The 15,700-nt window shown below is 42.1% G+C and overlaps 1 protein-coding gene across 4 annotated transcripts; it reads left to right on the top strand.

Moving 5' to 3' along the window:
• The first annotated feature begins 1,334 nt into the window (after positions 1 to 1,334).
• On the top strand, positions 1,335 to 15,640 carry LOC144307513 (splicing factor, proline- and glutamine-rich-like). Of its 4 annotated transcripts, XR_013374361.1 has the most exons (4): positions 1,335 to 1,887; positions 6,012 to 6,071; positions 12,588 to 12,738; positions 14,333 to 15,640. XR_013374361.1 is itself a non-coding variant. In XM_077887330.1 (3 exons), the coding sequence occupies exon 3, from the start codon at positions 7,057 to 7,059 to the stop codon at positions 9,049 to 9,051; it is 1,995 nt and encodes a 664-aa protein (XP_077743456.1). In that variant the 5' UTR covers positions 1,632 to 1,887; positions 6,012 to 6,071; positions 6,908 to 7,056; the 3' UTR covers positions 9,052 to 10,143. The 4 variants fall into 4 exon arrangements, 3 of the variants coding, with proteins under 3 accessions (XP_077743456.1, XP_077743455.1, XP_077743454.1); XM_077887330.1 differs by lacking the exons at positions 12,588 to 12,738; positions 14,333 to 15,640 and adding an exon at positions 6,908 to 10,143 and having other exon boundaries at positions 1,632 to 1,887; XM_077887329.1 differs by lacking the exons at positions 1,335 to 1,887; positions 12,588 to 12,738; positions 14,333 to 15,640 and adding an exon at positions 6,914 to 10,143 and having other exon boundaries at positions 4,578 to 6,071.
• Positions 15,641 to 15,700: the final 60 nt, after the last annotated feature.

Raw genomic sequence — 15,700 nt, 5'->3', positions numbered from 1 at the left:
CACCCAGGCGCCCCCTAAGTTAAATGTTTTTCATCATGTGGTCACTATTTCCCCCTAAATTCTATTTTATGTGATATATGCAATCAGTATATATATTTGGCTTTCACAGCAACAATTTTATTAACTGACTCAAAAGCTAGAAGAAAATAGACTATCAGTATATTTTTTAAGTTGTTTTTCTCCTAATCTTTTCGTTTCGACATTTATGTGTTTTTATATCTAAGCTTACTTTTATAAAATTATATAGCTGTGGGCAGCCCCGGTGGCCCTGTGGTTTAGCGCTGCCTTCGGCCGAGGGCCTGATACTGGAGACATGGGATCGAGTCCCACATCGGGCTCCCTGCGTGGAGCCTGCTTCTCCCTCTGCCTGTGTCTCTGCCTCTCTGTCTCTTATGAATAAATAAATAAAATCTTTAAAAAATATATAGCTGTGTCTTTAAAAAGTCAATATTAGAGTATTAGAGTATTAGTCTTTTAATTGGTGATTTAGGTCACTGTACGTTTATTGCAGTAATTTATTTGAATGATTTCTCCTATCTTTTTTTCCCCCTGCTTTCTACATATCCCTATATTTTCTCTACTTCCTTTAACCTTTTTTTTTTTTTTAAAGTGGCTCCATCCTAAGCATGGAGCCCAATGTGGGGCTTGAACTCATAATCCTGAGATCAAGACCCAAGCTGAGATCAAGAGTCAGATGCTTAATGGACTGAGCCACCTAGGTACCCCTTAACTTTCTTTCACTGCAATTCTTTTTGGCTGGTAAATGTTTTCCCGTATTGTCCTGAAGTTATATACTTCGTGCTCCTTTTTTTTTTTTTTTCAAATGGAAGCTTAAAAAAGAAAAAGACTTAAAAACTTAAAAAAAAAAATCTGATCATACAGGCAAAAAAGCCTTGCAATCCAAACAGCTGTATCGTAGATTCTCTCTCTTCCTCCTTCAGTGTATTAAGGGCCAGGCTAGCACAGAGTTCGGCAGAGGGAATACGCATACAGGAAGAAGAAAAAAAGAGCTGCATTTTTCTGGCCTCAGGAGATTATGACAAGGAGTCCAATGGTACTCACTAAACAAATAACAATCACACTGTGAGTCTCAAGTAGTATATTAGAATAGTGAGTGTAACCCTGAGGACAGACGGCATTCTTCCTCCTATTCCCCACTTCCAACTCTGGAGAGAAGTATCTTCTCAGGCTGTTCCTACATTAACGGGAGGTACTAATGCCTTATCAGTTAGCTGTGCAAACTGAACGCCTGGCATTTGGCTTTACTGAGTTACCTTATGTTTGATTGGTTTAGATATTAGATTAAGTGTCAATGGCACTGCCTGTGGACCCTCCAAAGCAGGAAAACGTGTCCCAGTAGAACGGGTTGGGTCTGGACCACTGGGCTAGTTGGCTCAGTGGAGGACATGGAGAGGAGTAAGGGACAGACAGGGCTAGGCAGTGAGAGATAAGAGGGAGGCCCCAGAGTCAGGCTCCCATAAATGCCAAGGACACCAAGATGCAACAAACCCAGAGATAAGGAAGTAGATCTGGTCACCTGACCCCAAATGTTAAGGAGTATCTTCCTTTGATGGCTACAATGTAATCACAGAGACTCACCAGACCCAAAATGACATGTCATTCACTCAAGACGGCACAAGAATCTCAAGGCCATAAACTCTCTGGTCAGGTTCTCTATAAAAGGCCAGCCACAAAAACCTTCAGCGGCAACCCTGTAGGGACCCCCTCTTCCTCCTGAGAGCTTTCTCTGTATCTTTGCTTAATGAACTTCTATCGCTTTGCTCACTCTCCTTTGTCTGAGAGATTCATTCTTCAACTCCGTGAGACAAGAACCAAGCTCTCCTACAACATTTTGGTGCCTAAACCCAGGATCACTGCCATCAAAGGGTGAGTAAATGAGGACTCTTCTTTTTCTTTCCTGGGAGATTTAACTCCCTTAAATAACCCCTTCTTTTAACAAACAGCAAAACTGGGCACCTGTCAGCCAGTTAAAGGTGAATAGCATGGCCTCCAGTCTTAAGACTCAGGTGACAGGCTTCTGGAGAGAGGATTGGTCCATCCCCCTTCCCCAAAAGAAAGGAATGTTGGGGGCAGCCAGGTGGCTCAGCGGTTTAGCACAGCTTCAGCCCAGGGCGTGATCCTGGAGACCCAGGATCGAGTCCCACATCGGGCTTCCTGCATGGAGCTTGCTTCTCCCTCTGCCTGTGTCTCTGCCTCTCTCTCTCTCTCTCATGAATAAATAAATAAAATCTTAAAAAAGAAAGAAAGAAAAAAAAGGAATGCTGGCCTAACTCTATCCAGTTCCTCTTGCCATTCTCTGGCTTTTTTTTTCTGCTTTTCCAGCCTCAGGGACTTTCCCTATAGTGGGGCCATGCTTGCAAATGGGACCTCAGGTGTAGGAACAGAATAACCACCAAGGGTAAGGCGAGGAAACTTAATTCAAATTGGCTTATAATTAGCCTGAGTGCTCAGGCACCAGGGGGCTAGGAATGCAAGCGAATTCACAGGGCCAAGGGCTAAGGGCTCTGGCAGGAGAGCTCTGAAGAATGAGGTCATTTCTAGGATTCCCTGCTAGTCTAAGGTTCATCCAGAGGGCGCACATAGGACTGGCAATCCAGTGCTCTGAACCTGCCCTTGGGTTACTATTCGGTGGCCTTGGGGTCTTTGAGACATGTAAAAGGATGGAGACCGGCCCTGGGGGTCACATCCTGGGGAAGCCTCACCCACAAGCAGCACATGCTTCCCACTGAGACACCCTAAGTATTTCGCTTGCATTCTTTGCCTTCTAAAAAGAATATCAGGGGATCCCTGGGTGGCTCAGCAGTTTGGCGCCTGCCTTTGGCCCAGGGCATGATCCTGGGGTCCCGGGATCGAGTCCCATGTCAGGCTCCCTGCAAGGAGCCTGCTTCTCCCTCTGCCCGTGTCTCTGCCTCTCTCCCTCTCTCTCTCTCTCTCTATCATGAATAAATAAATAAATAAATCTTTAAAAAAATAAAATAAAAAGAATATCACAGTTTAAACTATTAACCTTGCTAAACTGTATGATTAGGCCAGACTTTTTGGGGCAAATCCAGATGAGACAAGGAGGATCAGGTCAGGGATGGGTAGGAGTGGCAACTGCTCCCGCCAGCCTGATCCCTCCTCAACCCAAGATGTTAAGCCACTCTTTCACTTTGGGTAGGTGAACCAGGGGGCACCTTGGTTCACAGGGGAGAGCTAATATGTAGGGGCACCTGCACAGTCACCTCCCTATAACAGGTATGGGGTAACTGACTCCTACCAGGATTGTGGGAAGGGAAGAAAACCATCCTCTGCAGGGACCCCTCTGGATTGGGTACTGCAAAATTGAGTAATTCCCCCCTTGTAAAACTTGTCTAGCATTTTCCATGGGTTAAAAACAGTGGGTTCTTCAAGGCAAGGTAAAATGACCTTCACGGTAAGGCACGGTCTCTTCTTCAGTTCCCAAAGCCTCTGCCTTGAGGTGTCTTTTAACCCACTGGAAACTATTTGGATTGCAAAATTTAGGGAAGGTCTGAGCTCCTGTAACACTGTATGGCCTCCATGGGATCAATCGGAGGAAACACAGGCCCTCCCTAGCGAAGGGGATGATGACCCTCTCACTGCCCCTCCTCCTAATAGATGTGGGGGCTTCTCCCTCATTTATTTCCTAGGTTAATGGGTATCATTGGAGCCAATTGTGGTTAGTCTAGTTCAGGATGGGGACGTTAAGGAATATTCCCAAGCAGCTGCCGAAACTCTCTTTGTTTGGTGGAAGTTCCTCATCTTCTCCTGCCTGACGTGGACTGCCTAATTCCACTCATTGGTGGAAGAACATGGCATTTGCTCATTTGTCCAAGTGGATGAGCTTTAGAACTGGGAACCCTTTTTCTGGTTGCACTTCACCTTTTCTGTCTCCCCTCCCCCTGCTTCTGTTTCTGCACCACTTTGGGTGCCACTTGCATACACTGCTCACTTCAGATTTCCCCCACCAGTGTCTCAGGTAACAATTGACAAATGGGGAACACACTGAATTTTAAAAGTGGACCCAGGGGAAATAGATTCAGTATGTAAATTAATTTAAGTTTGTTCATTTGATATGATAGACATATATTTAAAGTTATCAGCATTAAATATAAAGCTTTTATTCTATCAAGGTTTGCTAGAGGTCAAATAAGCTCCGGTTAGCTCTGTTGTAATTTGTTAGCAAAAAGATGACTTAAAATGATGGTTTATCTTGTCTGTCTCAAAGTTTTCATAGGTAATTGTTAAGATAGCTTCAAAGGTTTTGGCAATGGAAAACTTTAAAGTTCAGCTTGAATGGTAATTGAGATTGAATTCACTGGATAGCTAAGTCTTTTTCAAATAGGATAAAGTCCTAAAGCATTTATTATTGGATATAGGTTTGTGCTTTTAACTTCTTATTGCAGAGAAACTAAGGATATTTGAGTCTGTTGGTAAACATACTTCATGCTTAATAAATTCATAAATTTGTCTTATAAAGAGTTTTGATATAATAGTTCACAATTGGTTACTACTTAGTTTTCCCTGAAGACTAAATCCTGCTAATGTAATTAAGACTGATGGAGAATAAGGGAAACAACTCTGTATGTAGAAAGGGTGGAAATATATAAAAAAGATATAATAAATGGAAATGCATTTTTCTTAAAGGTAAAAGAAGGTAATTTGGTCCTAAATGAGACTGGTTGTTTGAAAAAAAAAGTGGCTTGGAACAAAATCAGCATGTAAAAGAAAGTTGTTGAAGGTTTGTGAAGGGAAATCTTTGGAAAGGTATTTTAGATGTGGTGACGATAGACTAAGATTAAAATGAAGGGTTTTTAAAAATACACAGCTATAAGATTAAAAGTCTGCTTTCTCTCTGTTTGAAAAGACAAGTTTTCTTGAATTGTTGGCCTTCTCTTGATAAGAAAATGTAAACAGTTGTTTTCTCTTTGCCAGCCCAGAAAAACTAGTTTCTATGTTTTGCCTTTATCAGGCATTTAACATCCCTAATCGTATTTAGGAATGTGCTTTAAAACTTTCTAAGGTTTTAACAAACTTCCCAAGATTTAAATTGTAAATGGAGACTTTTTGACTCATTAGGCCTTTTATTTGGCATATTAAGTTACTCTGAAATTACTGTTGAGCAAATGATAAGCCTTAGGTTACATTTGGGTAAATGCTGTAACTATTCTAGAGATGATATGTAATTCCTAAAGTTTTAATATAAGGTCATCACTTGATATTTTGATCGCTGAAATGTTATGTGTCACAGAAATAACTGAGTTTCCATCTCAATTGCATCATAATGAACTCATATCTGATTATTAACCATGTCCATTTCTAAGGCTTTATCATTTATAGTTGTTCTCATTCTCTCGGAAAATGAGTTTCATCTCCAAGGAGGTTCATATAAAGGATCTTTAGGACAAATACAAGGTTTTGAGGTTTTTAAGATCAAAACTGAAATGGGTAAGAATTTCCAGAACTAACAAAGTTGCATTCAAATTAAAGAAAAATAGTAACATGGCACTAAGTAAACCAAAAGGATAATTATAGTTTTGTGACTCTTGTTTGAAACACTACTGGTTCTCTGATGTTTGCTCTCCCAGGTTAAGAAAACCTAAGATATCTATGACTTACAGAAATGCGATAAAGTATTCATTTGTATATAAAATAAAGCAGTGACTTTTCTCTCTAATTGAACCCTCTGAAATTCAACAGGTCTCAGTAAGTATTCTTTCTTTCATAGTCATTTGCATAAGTTCAATAAGAATCTGCTCTTTTAAACAGGACACCACTGAAAATACTGGTTCTTTTACCAAGGGTTTGACTGGAATGTCTTATTTGAGAGACATGCATAGACTCAGATATGACCAAACAGCTTTAAGAAACTAAGTTTGACTTAATGAAACATGGAGTCACAAAGCCCCTTGGAAATGGTGGCCTGATACCTTGCTTCCAGAGTTCCCAGCAGCCTCACCAGGTAAGTAAAGAATGTCACTTCCTGGCAGGTGCAGGAACGTCAGGATACTTTGGGGACCTTGTGAAGAGGAATCCACCCACATCTACCGGTATGTCTGATGGCAAGTACTTGGCTTGGCTTCTGGCCTGGTGAGGCTACTAAAAGCTCAACCTAGAGATTCCTTATAAAAATGTTCCAGCAAAGCAGATTCTAAAAGATCTATATGATCAATCATTATTCTTGCTGAGTGTATGTAAATAATCAGGCCAAGTTTGTTAAAAGTGGACTCGTTTTACAGACAGGTCAGTCCTGATTTGGCTACCTCTGATTTTAAAAAAAATGAGAGTTATTATAGAGGGAAACTATGTTTCAATAACACATCCTTGCAGATGGTAAATTATAGCTCTGATGGTTTTTAAATGAATGCTGTTTGCCTAAGCTAGACTACTTGAGGTAAACTTCAGAGAAATAGTTTTTGTATTTCTATACAATTGCTCATGTACAAGATACTCTATACTTTTTTTTCTATGGGATAATAACAGGACCCCATGGGTATAATGATTATTTAAACAACTAAAAAAAATGGGATTCATTCCCCAGCAATTATATAACTCACCTCGCACTTTGATCAGTTCAGTATGGCTGGGATGACAAAATCGCTCCTTTAGAGCCAGAGCATACCCCACTGCATGAGGTTACCTATGGGCTTGTGTAAATAGTGGATGATCTCACTTTATGATGAGATTGGATGGTTTACTGGGGGATGCCCTTATCTCTTGAGACAAGTTTTCTCCTACTTGTAGTGATACCTCGTAATTATAATGCTGTTCAGGCTAGATCCAATAAACAGCCGCGGGGAAAAAGGATCTCCAAATATCAACCGGGGGATCTAGTGTTAGGAGGGACCATATGTTGTCATTCTCTCTACTCCAACTGCTGTCAAAGTTTCAGGTCTTGGATCCTGGCTTCACCATTCCTGTATTAAGAAGTGGACATCAGGCCGGTGTCATCCGCCATCTTGTGCGAAGCAAGGTGGCCTCTACTTCCCCGAGCGACTTCTCTGCTTCTGCCTCGACTGCCCCTTGATCACACTCATGTCTCGGGACCCGTTCCGGAGCCGGGGCGGCGGGGGCTTCCACCGGCGCGGAGGAGGCCGCGGCCGCGGTGGCCTCCACGACTTCCGCTCCCCGCCGCCCCGCATGGGCCTCAATCAGAGCCGGGGACCCATGGGGCCCGGCCCGGGCCAGGGCGGCCCCAAGCCCCCGATCCCGCCACCACCTCCGTACCAGCCGCCGCCGCCGCCACAGGCCCCGTCCAAGCCCGTCGGTGCTCAGGGACCCTGGCCGGCTCCGGGAGAGGGCAGCGCTCCGCCGGCCTCCGGCTCGGCACGGCCCGCCACTCCTCCGACGTCGGGGGCCCCTGCGGGCCCCGGACCCACCCCGCGGCCGCCGCCGCTGCCCGCCGTCACCTCGGCGCCCCCAGGGGCGCCCCAGCCCGCGCCGCCGTGCGGCGGGGTCCCCACCACCCCGCCCCAGGCCGGGGACCCGCCGCCTCCACCTGCAGGGGGCCCGGGCCCCGGACCTAAACAGGGCCCAGGCCCCGGAGGCCCGAAAGGCGGCACAATGCCAGGCGGCCCGGGCCTAAGGACTCCCGGCGGCCTCCCCACGCCGTGGCACCGGGGTGGCGGGCGCGGGAAGCCCCGCGGAGGGGGGCAGCGCCACCCGCCCTACGGCCAGCAGCACCGGCAGGGGCCCCCGCCCCGCGGCCGCAGCGAGGAGGAGGTGCACTCGGAGGGGTTCAAAGCCAGCCTGTCCCTCCTGAGGAGGCCTGGAGAGAAAACTTACACTCAGCGCTGTCGGTTGTTTGTTGGGAATCTGCCTGCTGATATCACAGAGGATGAACTCAAAAGACTCTTTGCTAAATACGGAGAACCAGGAGAAGTTTTTATCAACAAAGGCAAAGGATTCGGGCTTATTAAACTTGAATCTAGGGCACTGGCTGAAATTGCCAAAGCTGAACTCGATGATACACCCATGAGGGGTAGGCAGCTTCGGGTTCGCTTTGCCACACATCCTGCTGCCCTGTCCGTGCGAAATCTTTCACCTTATGTTTCCAATGAACTCTTGGAAGAAGCCTTTAGCCAGTTTGGTCCTATTGAGAGGGCTGTTGTAATTGTGGATGATCGTGGGAGATCTACAGGGAAAGGCATTGTTGAATTTGCTTCTAAACCAGCGGCAAGAAAAGCATTTGAAAGATGCGGCAAAGGTGTTTTTTTACTGACAACAATGCCTCGTCCAGTCATTGTGGAACCACTTGAACAATTAGATGATGAAGATGGCCTTCCTGAAAAACTTGCACAGAGGAATCCAATGTACCAAAATGAGAGAGAAATGCCTCCTCGTTTTGCCCAGTATGGCACACTTGAGTATGAATATTCTCAGCGATGGAAGTCCCTGGATGAAATGGAAAAACAGCAAAGGGAACAAGTTGAAAAAATCATGAAAGATGCGAAAGACAAATTGGAAAATGAAATGGAAGATGCCTATCATGAGCATCGGGCAAATCTTTTGCGTCAAAATCTGATGAGGTGCCAGGAAGAATTAAGACGCATGGAAGAACTTCACAATCAAGAAATGCAGAAACGCAAAGAAATGCAACTAAAGCAAGAAGAAGAACGGCGTAGAAGGGAAGAAGAGATGATGATTCGGCAGCGTGAGATGGAAGAACAAATGAGACGCCAAAGAGAGGAAAGTTATAGCCGGATGGGCTACATGGATCCAAGAGAAAGAGACATGAGAATGGGTGGTGGAAGAACAATGAACATGGGAGATCCCTATGGTTCAGGAGGCCAAAAATTTCCACCTCAAGGTGGTGGTGGTGGCATAGGTTATGAAGCTAATCCTGGAGTCCCACCAGCAACCATGAGCGGTTCCATGATGGGAAGCGACATGCCTACTGAGCACTTTGGGCAGGGAGGTGTGGAACCTGTAGGTGGACAGGGTCCTAGAGGAATGGGGCCTGGGACTCCAGCAGGATATGGTAGAGGGAGAGAAGAGTATAAAGGCCCAAACAAAAAGCCCCAATTTTAGATGTGATATCTAGGTTTTCATTCCAGTTTCTTTTTGTCTTTTCTTGTTTAGATACCAATCTTTTAAATTCTTGCATTTTAGTAAGAAAAAGCTACCTTTTTATGGATGTTAGCAGTTTATTGACCTAATATTTGTAAATGGTCTGTTTGGGCAGGTAAAATTATGTAATGCAGTGTTTCAAACAGGAGAATTTTTTTCTTTATTTCCTTTTTTTTTTTACTTGTATAATGTCCCTCAAGTGATGGCAGTGTACCCTGTGCCACTGAATTTCCAAAGTGTACCATTTTTTTTTACTGTGCTTCGAATAAATAGAAAATATAGTTATAATATGGATCTTCAACTTTGCCATTCATGCTTCTATACATATTAGGCTATGCACTTTGAAAGCATGAGCATGTCTAGGCCTTTGAATGGCACATGCCATTTCTGGGAAATGTATCTGTAGGCTAAGTATTGCTTTCTACATATAAGTACCCTCTTGTTTTAAAAAGAAGAAATGAAGGCAGCCCAGGTGGCTCCCTGGTTTAGCGCCCCCTTCAGCCCAGGGTGTGATCCTGGAGACCCGGGATCTAGTCCTGCGTCAGGCTTCCTGCACGGAGCCTGTTTCTCCCTCTGCCTGTGTCTCTGCCTCTCTCTGTGTCTCTCATGAATAAATAAATAAAATCTTTAAAAAAATAAAAATAAAAAGAAGAAATTCATATTGAAGTAGTTTCATTATTTGATTTGTTTGGCATTATAGGAATCAAGCTGGTGCTAAGTCTTTTTAAATGGTTATGTAAGCAAGCTGAACTGTAAATCTTCCTTCAGGAATGTGTATTAAGATTATGGAATAGGTGAAAGACTATTGATAGGGGAGAAAGTGGGTATGACTAAATGGATCTTTATGGCCCTATGATCTATCTTTTCCTTGAAAGTTTCTGAAGAAAAGTGGAAAGATCATTCTGTTGCGCTCCTCCATTCTTGTTTTTAAAAGATCAACTCCCAAGCCCTACAAATGGCTTGTACTGAACTTTCACATTTGATTTAAAGATTGTTAAACATTAAAAAAAAAAAAAGAAGTGGACATCAGACCTCGATAGTCCTGCAAGTAATCCTCCAACCTATTCCTGTGAGCCTATAGAAGACTTTCGTTTACTAGTCAAAAAACAAGGCAAGTAAATCTAAGCCATGGTTTTGGGGTTACTTTTATTATGCAATAATATACATATAAGCGCTATGACGGAATGTTCTATTTTAACATCCCAGGTCATTAATATAACTGTGGGAGGACCCTTAACTTCCAATTCTGGTTCAACTGTTCTTTGCCTGTTGGCCCCATAATGTAGAAAAAGGAAAATACTGTTATTTATGAACAGAAAACAGCCGACACTTCCAGTTTCACCAACTTAACAGATCAATTCCACAAACAAAATAAAAATTATACCATACAACTGGTTACGAGTACTTAATAGATGCAGGAAATACACCTGTGTAAAAATACAAAAAGGATCTCACGATATTGATTACAAAATTCCTTTCCCACTGAGGTCACTATAAACCCAAACCCCATGAGACTATTGACTGCATCCAAGTTTTAGATACATATGGCTCTCAATGTCATGAGGCAATCTCAGTTTTGTGTTGCTAACAGTAACTCCCCACAAAGTTTGCTTTTCTATAGCCTAGTGGGTGTGGGGGCCACCCAGGCAGAAATTTAACGACTCAACAATCTTGCTCAGCTTCAAGCTTCTCTACAGTACAGGCCCCGTCTAAAACATATAGTCCCAGTCAATTGCATATGCATAGCCTGCAATAAGCCTACTACCCAGTGCAGCTTTACCTTACAACTCCTGTTGCCAACTAGAGACTTATACCTACCAAGAGGATGGGCCTTACTTTGTGCCAGTATGGCCCATTATATCATTCCTAAATGATTCTCGGGGTTATATACTGTAGGCAAACTAGGATTATTGTTCTTCTCACCACCAGCAACCCGTTATCAACAACAACTGCCTCATTTACCCTCCAATTGCAATGATAATGTGGTTCTCATATCAGATGGGGAAACAGCAGCCTTAGCCCTCTCCCTCGTGGCTCTCCCAGCACTAGGAAAGGTCTTACATCATGAGATAAAACTGTTTGCTCAACAGAACCTTAAACAATACATCCCAAGTCTTAGATGCTCTAAATCAAGAACTAAGTGAAGTTAGGGCAGGATTTCTAGAAAATCGGGCAACTATTGATTACTTACCACTTCAACATCACTTAGGTTTTAAAGAGTTTCCACACATGTGCTGTTTTAATATAACTAACAATTATTATAAGATCTCACAACTAATAAGTGACATTCGAGCTCAACTGGACAAAATCAGAGTCTCTCCAGGATTGTTTGATTGGCCTGGAAACTGGGGTCAATATTTCAGAGATGCCATTATACTGATGGAACTAATTGTTGGATTTTGACTTTCTTTCTGTGTTTGTTGGAGCCTGTGTCTCCTCATGCCTTCCAACATCTCTTGGGAGCCATACCATGGACCTCTTGACCTACCTCTGAGAATACCCTGACTGCCGACCCCTCACACTGTCCTTTTCCAGCCTCAAGAAGCCAGAGCAGTCATCGTCCCACTCCCTAACAGCAGTTAAGGTTACTATTCCAGGGGGAGGAATGAGTAAGGGACAGACAGGGCTAGGCAGAGATAAAGGGGGGGCCCCAGAGTCAGGCTCCCATAAATCCCAAGGGCACTGAGATGCAACAAAAACAGAGATAAGGAAGTAGATCCGGCTACCTGGCTCCAAATATTAGGGAATATCTTTCTTTGATGGCTACAATGTAATCACAGAGACTCATTAGACTCAGAAAGCAGTACGTCATTCACCCAAGATGGAACAAGAATCTCAAGGCCATAAACTCCCTAGTCAGTTTCTAAGTAAAAAACCAGCCAAAGGGACCTGGGTGGCTTAGTGGTTGAGCCTCTGCCTTTGGCAGAGGGTGTGATCTGGGTGTCCTGGGATTGAGTCTCACATCAGGTTCCCTGCAGGGAGCCTGATTCTCCCTCTGCCTATGTCTCTGCCTCTTTCTCTGTGTCTCTCATGGATAAATATATGAAAAAAATCTTTTAAAAAATGACTAGCCAAAAAACCTTCAGTGGCAACCCGTTGGGACCCCTCTCACTTTTGAGAGGTTTCTCTGTATCCTTGCTTAATAAACTTCTATCACTTTACTCCCCTTTGCCTGTGAGATTCATTCTTTGACTCTGTGAGACAAGAACCAAGCTCTCCCACATCAGAGAATGAGGAGTAAACAGCTAGCACAAATTGAGGTGACTTTGACTTTTTTAAAAAAGATTTTCTTTGTTTACTCATGAGAGACACAGAAAGAGAGGCAGAGACATAGGCAGAGAGAGAAGCAGGCTCCCTGCAGGGAACCTGATGTGGGACTCGACCCCAGGATCCCTGGATCACTACCTGAGCCAAAGGCAGACAGTCAACTACTGAGCCACCAAGGCGTCCCAACTTTGACTTTTTTTAAAAAAAGATTTTATTTATCCATTTGACAGAGAGCATAAGGAAAAGGAGCAGCAAGCAGAGGGAGAAGCAGGCTCCCCGCTGAGCAGGGAGCCCAATGCAGAGTTTGAATCCAGGACCCCAGGATCATGACCTGAGCTGAAGGCAGATGGTTAACCGACTGAGCCACCCATGTCCCTCAAGGTGACTTTGACTTTATCAGGAATGGTACCAGCTCTGAATAAAGCAAAAGAGAGATGGGGATCATCAGTTACATTAGTCATATTTTTGACTCTGAGTGCACACAGCAATGTGCAGCCAGGTGGGCAATGGATATCAGCATAGAGAACAGAGGTCAAGGACCTGACATGTGAGGGTCCCCACATTCCCTCTGCCGTGACACTACATAAGCCATATCCCTCTTCCCCCTAAAACTACAGTTCAGCCAGGAGAGAAGCAGGGAGGAAGGGAAGCTGCCCTAGAAACTAAGCTGTTCACTGAGAGAATCTGAACATTTTCTAAAGTGACTGTTTAATTTTAGATCAGACTAAGGTTTAAACTGAATTGGACATTAATTTTAACCCCCACCAATGAGAGGGTGGGGAATCAAGAAAAAGGCCAGATTGGTTGTAAATAAAATAAATAAGTTACATTTTCTCTGCACAATGAAGTTTTAGTGTGAGGCAAATGGAAATGCTAGATGTAAACCATGCCTCTCAGTGATTTTCAGATGGTTATTTTTGCTTCAAAGAAGGATAAAAATGCTGAAAGAGGGGATAAGTTATAAGGGATTTCAATTCCAGTTACACTGATCCCTGATCTCTGTATAAATCTGAGTGAATCCCTGGTTCTTAGAAAATGGTGTTGAGAATATACAAATTTAAGAAAGATTTCCAGAGATGCATTGGGACCCAGATGCTTGCATAATGTTGCCTTCCTGTTTTGGAGTAATAATAAAGGAAAGAAAGTATAAACTAGGCCAATGGATAGGGTACATCAATATCATTACATATGGGGTAAAATATAGAATAAGTTAAAAAATTGATTATAAAAATATAATTAGTGTCTAAACATACTAACACTTAGATGGAGTTTTGAGTAATAGATTTCATGACTTACAAACCATTCTATTTACTTAATGCAGATTACTGCAAAAATAGTTGTAACAATATAATGTGGATTGAAAAATAGGAAAAAAATGCAATTTGCAAAATGTTACTGTTATTAATAACCCACTTTTATATCATACTTTATAGTTTACAAAGCTCTTTCATATTCACTTAGAAGTCATACTTGATTTTAAATATATAAATGAATAAAAATTATTAACTAAAGGATTTCAAGTGAATTTATGTGAAATATATTGAAAACATGGGTCCAATATTTAAATGTCACATAAATCAGGTTATATTTCTAGAATTGCTTCAAGTGAAACTGATTATTAATTTTTTACTCCTCTGTACAATATTTTCTCTTCTTATATATTAGTTCTTGGAAAGATGAGACTGAGATATTTTTTCTCAGACATTTCTCCTATTTTATTCATAACAAAAAATATGTATGTTGTATTCTCTGAGTTAATTTGAGATTTTTTGTCTCTGACCCAAATATAATCTTGAGTGAGGTAGTTAAACTCACCAAAGGTTAGTTTCCTTATTGTAAATTGGAAGGTTGGATTAGTTGCTAAGACTATTTCTGACTCTGATATCCTATATTCTATGAAATATTCGATATAGTCTTTGTACCATAAGTACATCCAGAACTTCTCATCACTGACATGTCCCTTCTAATTTCTCAGCTATCACCATCTGAGAGACCTTATCCACATGCTCAATGAATATGCTTTCAACTAAGTGGAAAACAAAACAACAAAGCCTGGAAGTACTCTCTGGATTCCAATTCAGTTTTCATCCACGTTCTAAATATGATTTCATAAAGTGTCACTGAACACCAAAGACCATCTGTCTTTCAAACACAAAGCAAAATGACTTATGCTGTAGAGATTGCAGAAAGCATAATTGGTGGACTGGGTTTAGAATGGAGTACCATTCCTGTTTTTTTACCTGGATCACTGGGAGAAAATATGTCGCTTCATCCATCCTCTGGTTTCTCCATTTGTATAATCAAATTCTGTATCCAGACCTTCGATGGCTTGCTCGTGCCCATTCCTGTGTCAGCTTGTTTTCATTGTTTTTGTTATTTCATGGTATGGGATTTAAAGATGGCTCCCAAGTGGCCACTTATTGTCCTCTTCTGAACTGTGATGAATGGAAACAGTAGAATAACAGGGCCGCCTTAGATACCACAACCCCACAAAAGACAGGATCACAGTGGCCTATAGGTACTGCTGGAATACCATTCTGTAATATATAGTGTGTGTCAGTAAAGAAGGTTAAAACTTCTTGGATTAAATTGACATACCTGGGGGGCCTGGTTAGCTCAGTCGGTAGAGTGTGAAACTCTTAATCTCACAGTCGGGAGTTTGAGCCCCACATTGAATGTGGAGCCTCCTTAGAAAAAAAACAAAATTAAATTGACATATCTGCTAAGGCATGTTCTTCCTTGAGTCGCCACTGCTGCTGTTGCTAACTGGAATGGTATTTGCCATATTTTGAATGCTTACTTTATCAGGAATTTCACATTCATAATGATATTTGAGTCTCACAACTTAAATAAGGAAATGGTAATATTCTTCTTTTACAGATGACAAAACTGATCTTAGAGATGTAATTTATTTGAGAACATAAAGTTTAAAATTGGTAAGGCATGGATGTGTACCTGGGTTTGTCTGTCTCCAAAGCCTGATCTCTTTATTACTAAGCTAAAAGACTTGTGAGGGAAAACTGTTACAGAACCTTTAAACTTTGGGGAATTCACGGTGAGCCATGTTTGTATCTCTGAAAGTATAGCATTCAATTTTAAAACCAAGTGGATTTTCCAAAGGTTATTGAATAATGTAAGAAACTAGTGCTAATATAAGACAACTTTATGCTTTTTGGAACTTCCCATCTTTCTGAACTTTGGAAATTAAATGGCTGTTAACTTTAATCTGAAATGGCTGTAAGTCAATACTCTGACAAAGGGCATAAAAATATTGGTAACTGAGTAAGACTATGATTACTAATAAAAATCTAATAGAATTTTCTTATTAGGAAAAATCTATTCA

This window comes from Canis aureus, chromosome X, assembly GCF_053574225.1.
Source record: "Canis aureus isolate CA01 chromosome X, VMU_Caureus_v.1.0, whole genome shotgun sequence".
In the NCBI taxonomy this organism is placed as follows: domain Eukaryota; kingdom Metazoa; phylum Chordata; class Mammalia; order Carnivora; family Canidae; genus Canis; species Canis aureus.
This window is presented reverse-complemented; position numbering and strand designations above follow the sequence as displayed.

What these genes read in the sequence shown, in the direction of transcription:
- LOC144307513 (XM_077887328.1), top strand. Translation starts at nt 5,906, where the DNA reads ATGAAACATGGAGTCACAAAGCCCCTTGGAAATGGTGGCCTGATACCT. An exon ending in GAATCCACCCACATCTACCG is followed by an intron (nt 6,072 to 6,907) that starts GTATGTCTGATG and finishes CTGCTGTCAAAG; the next exon opens with TTTCAGGTCTTGGATCCTGG.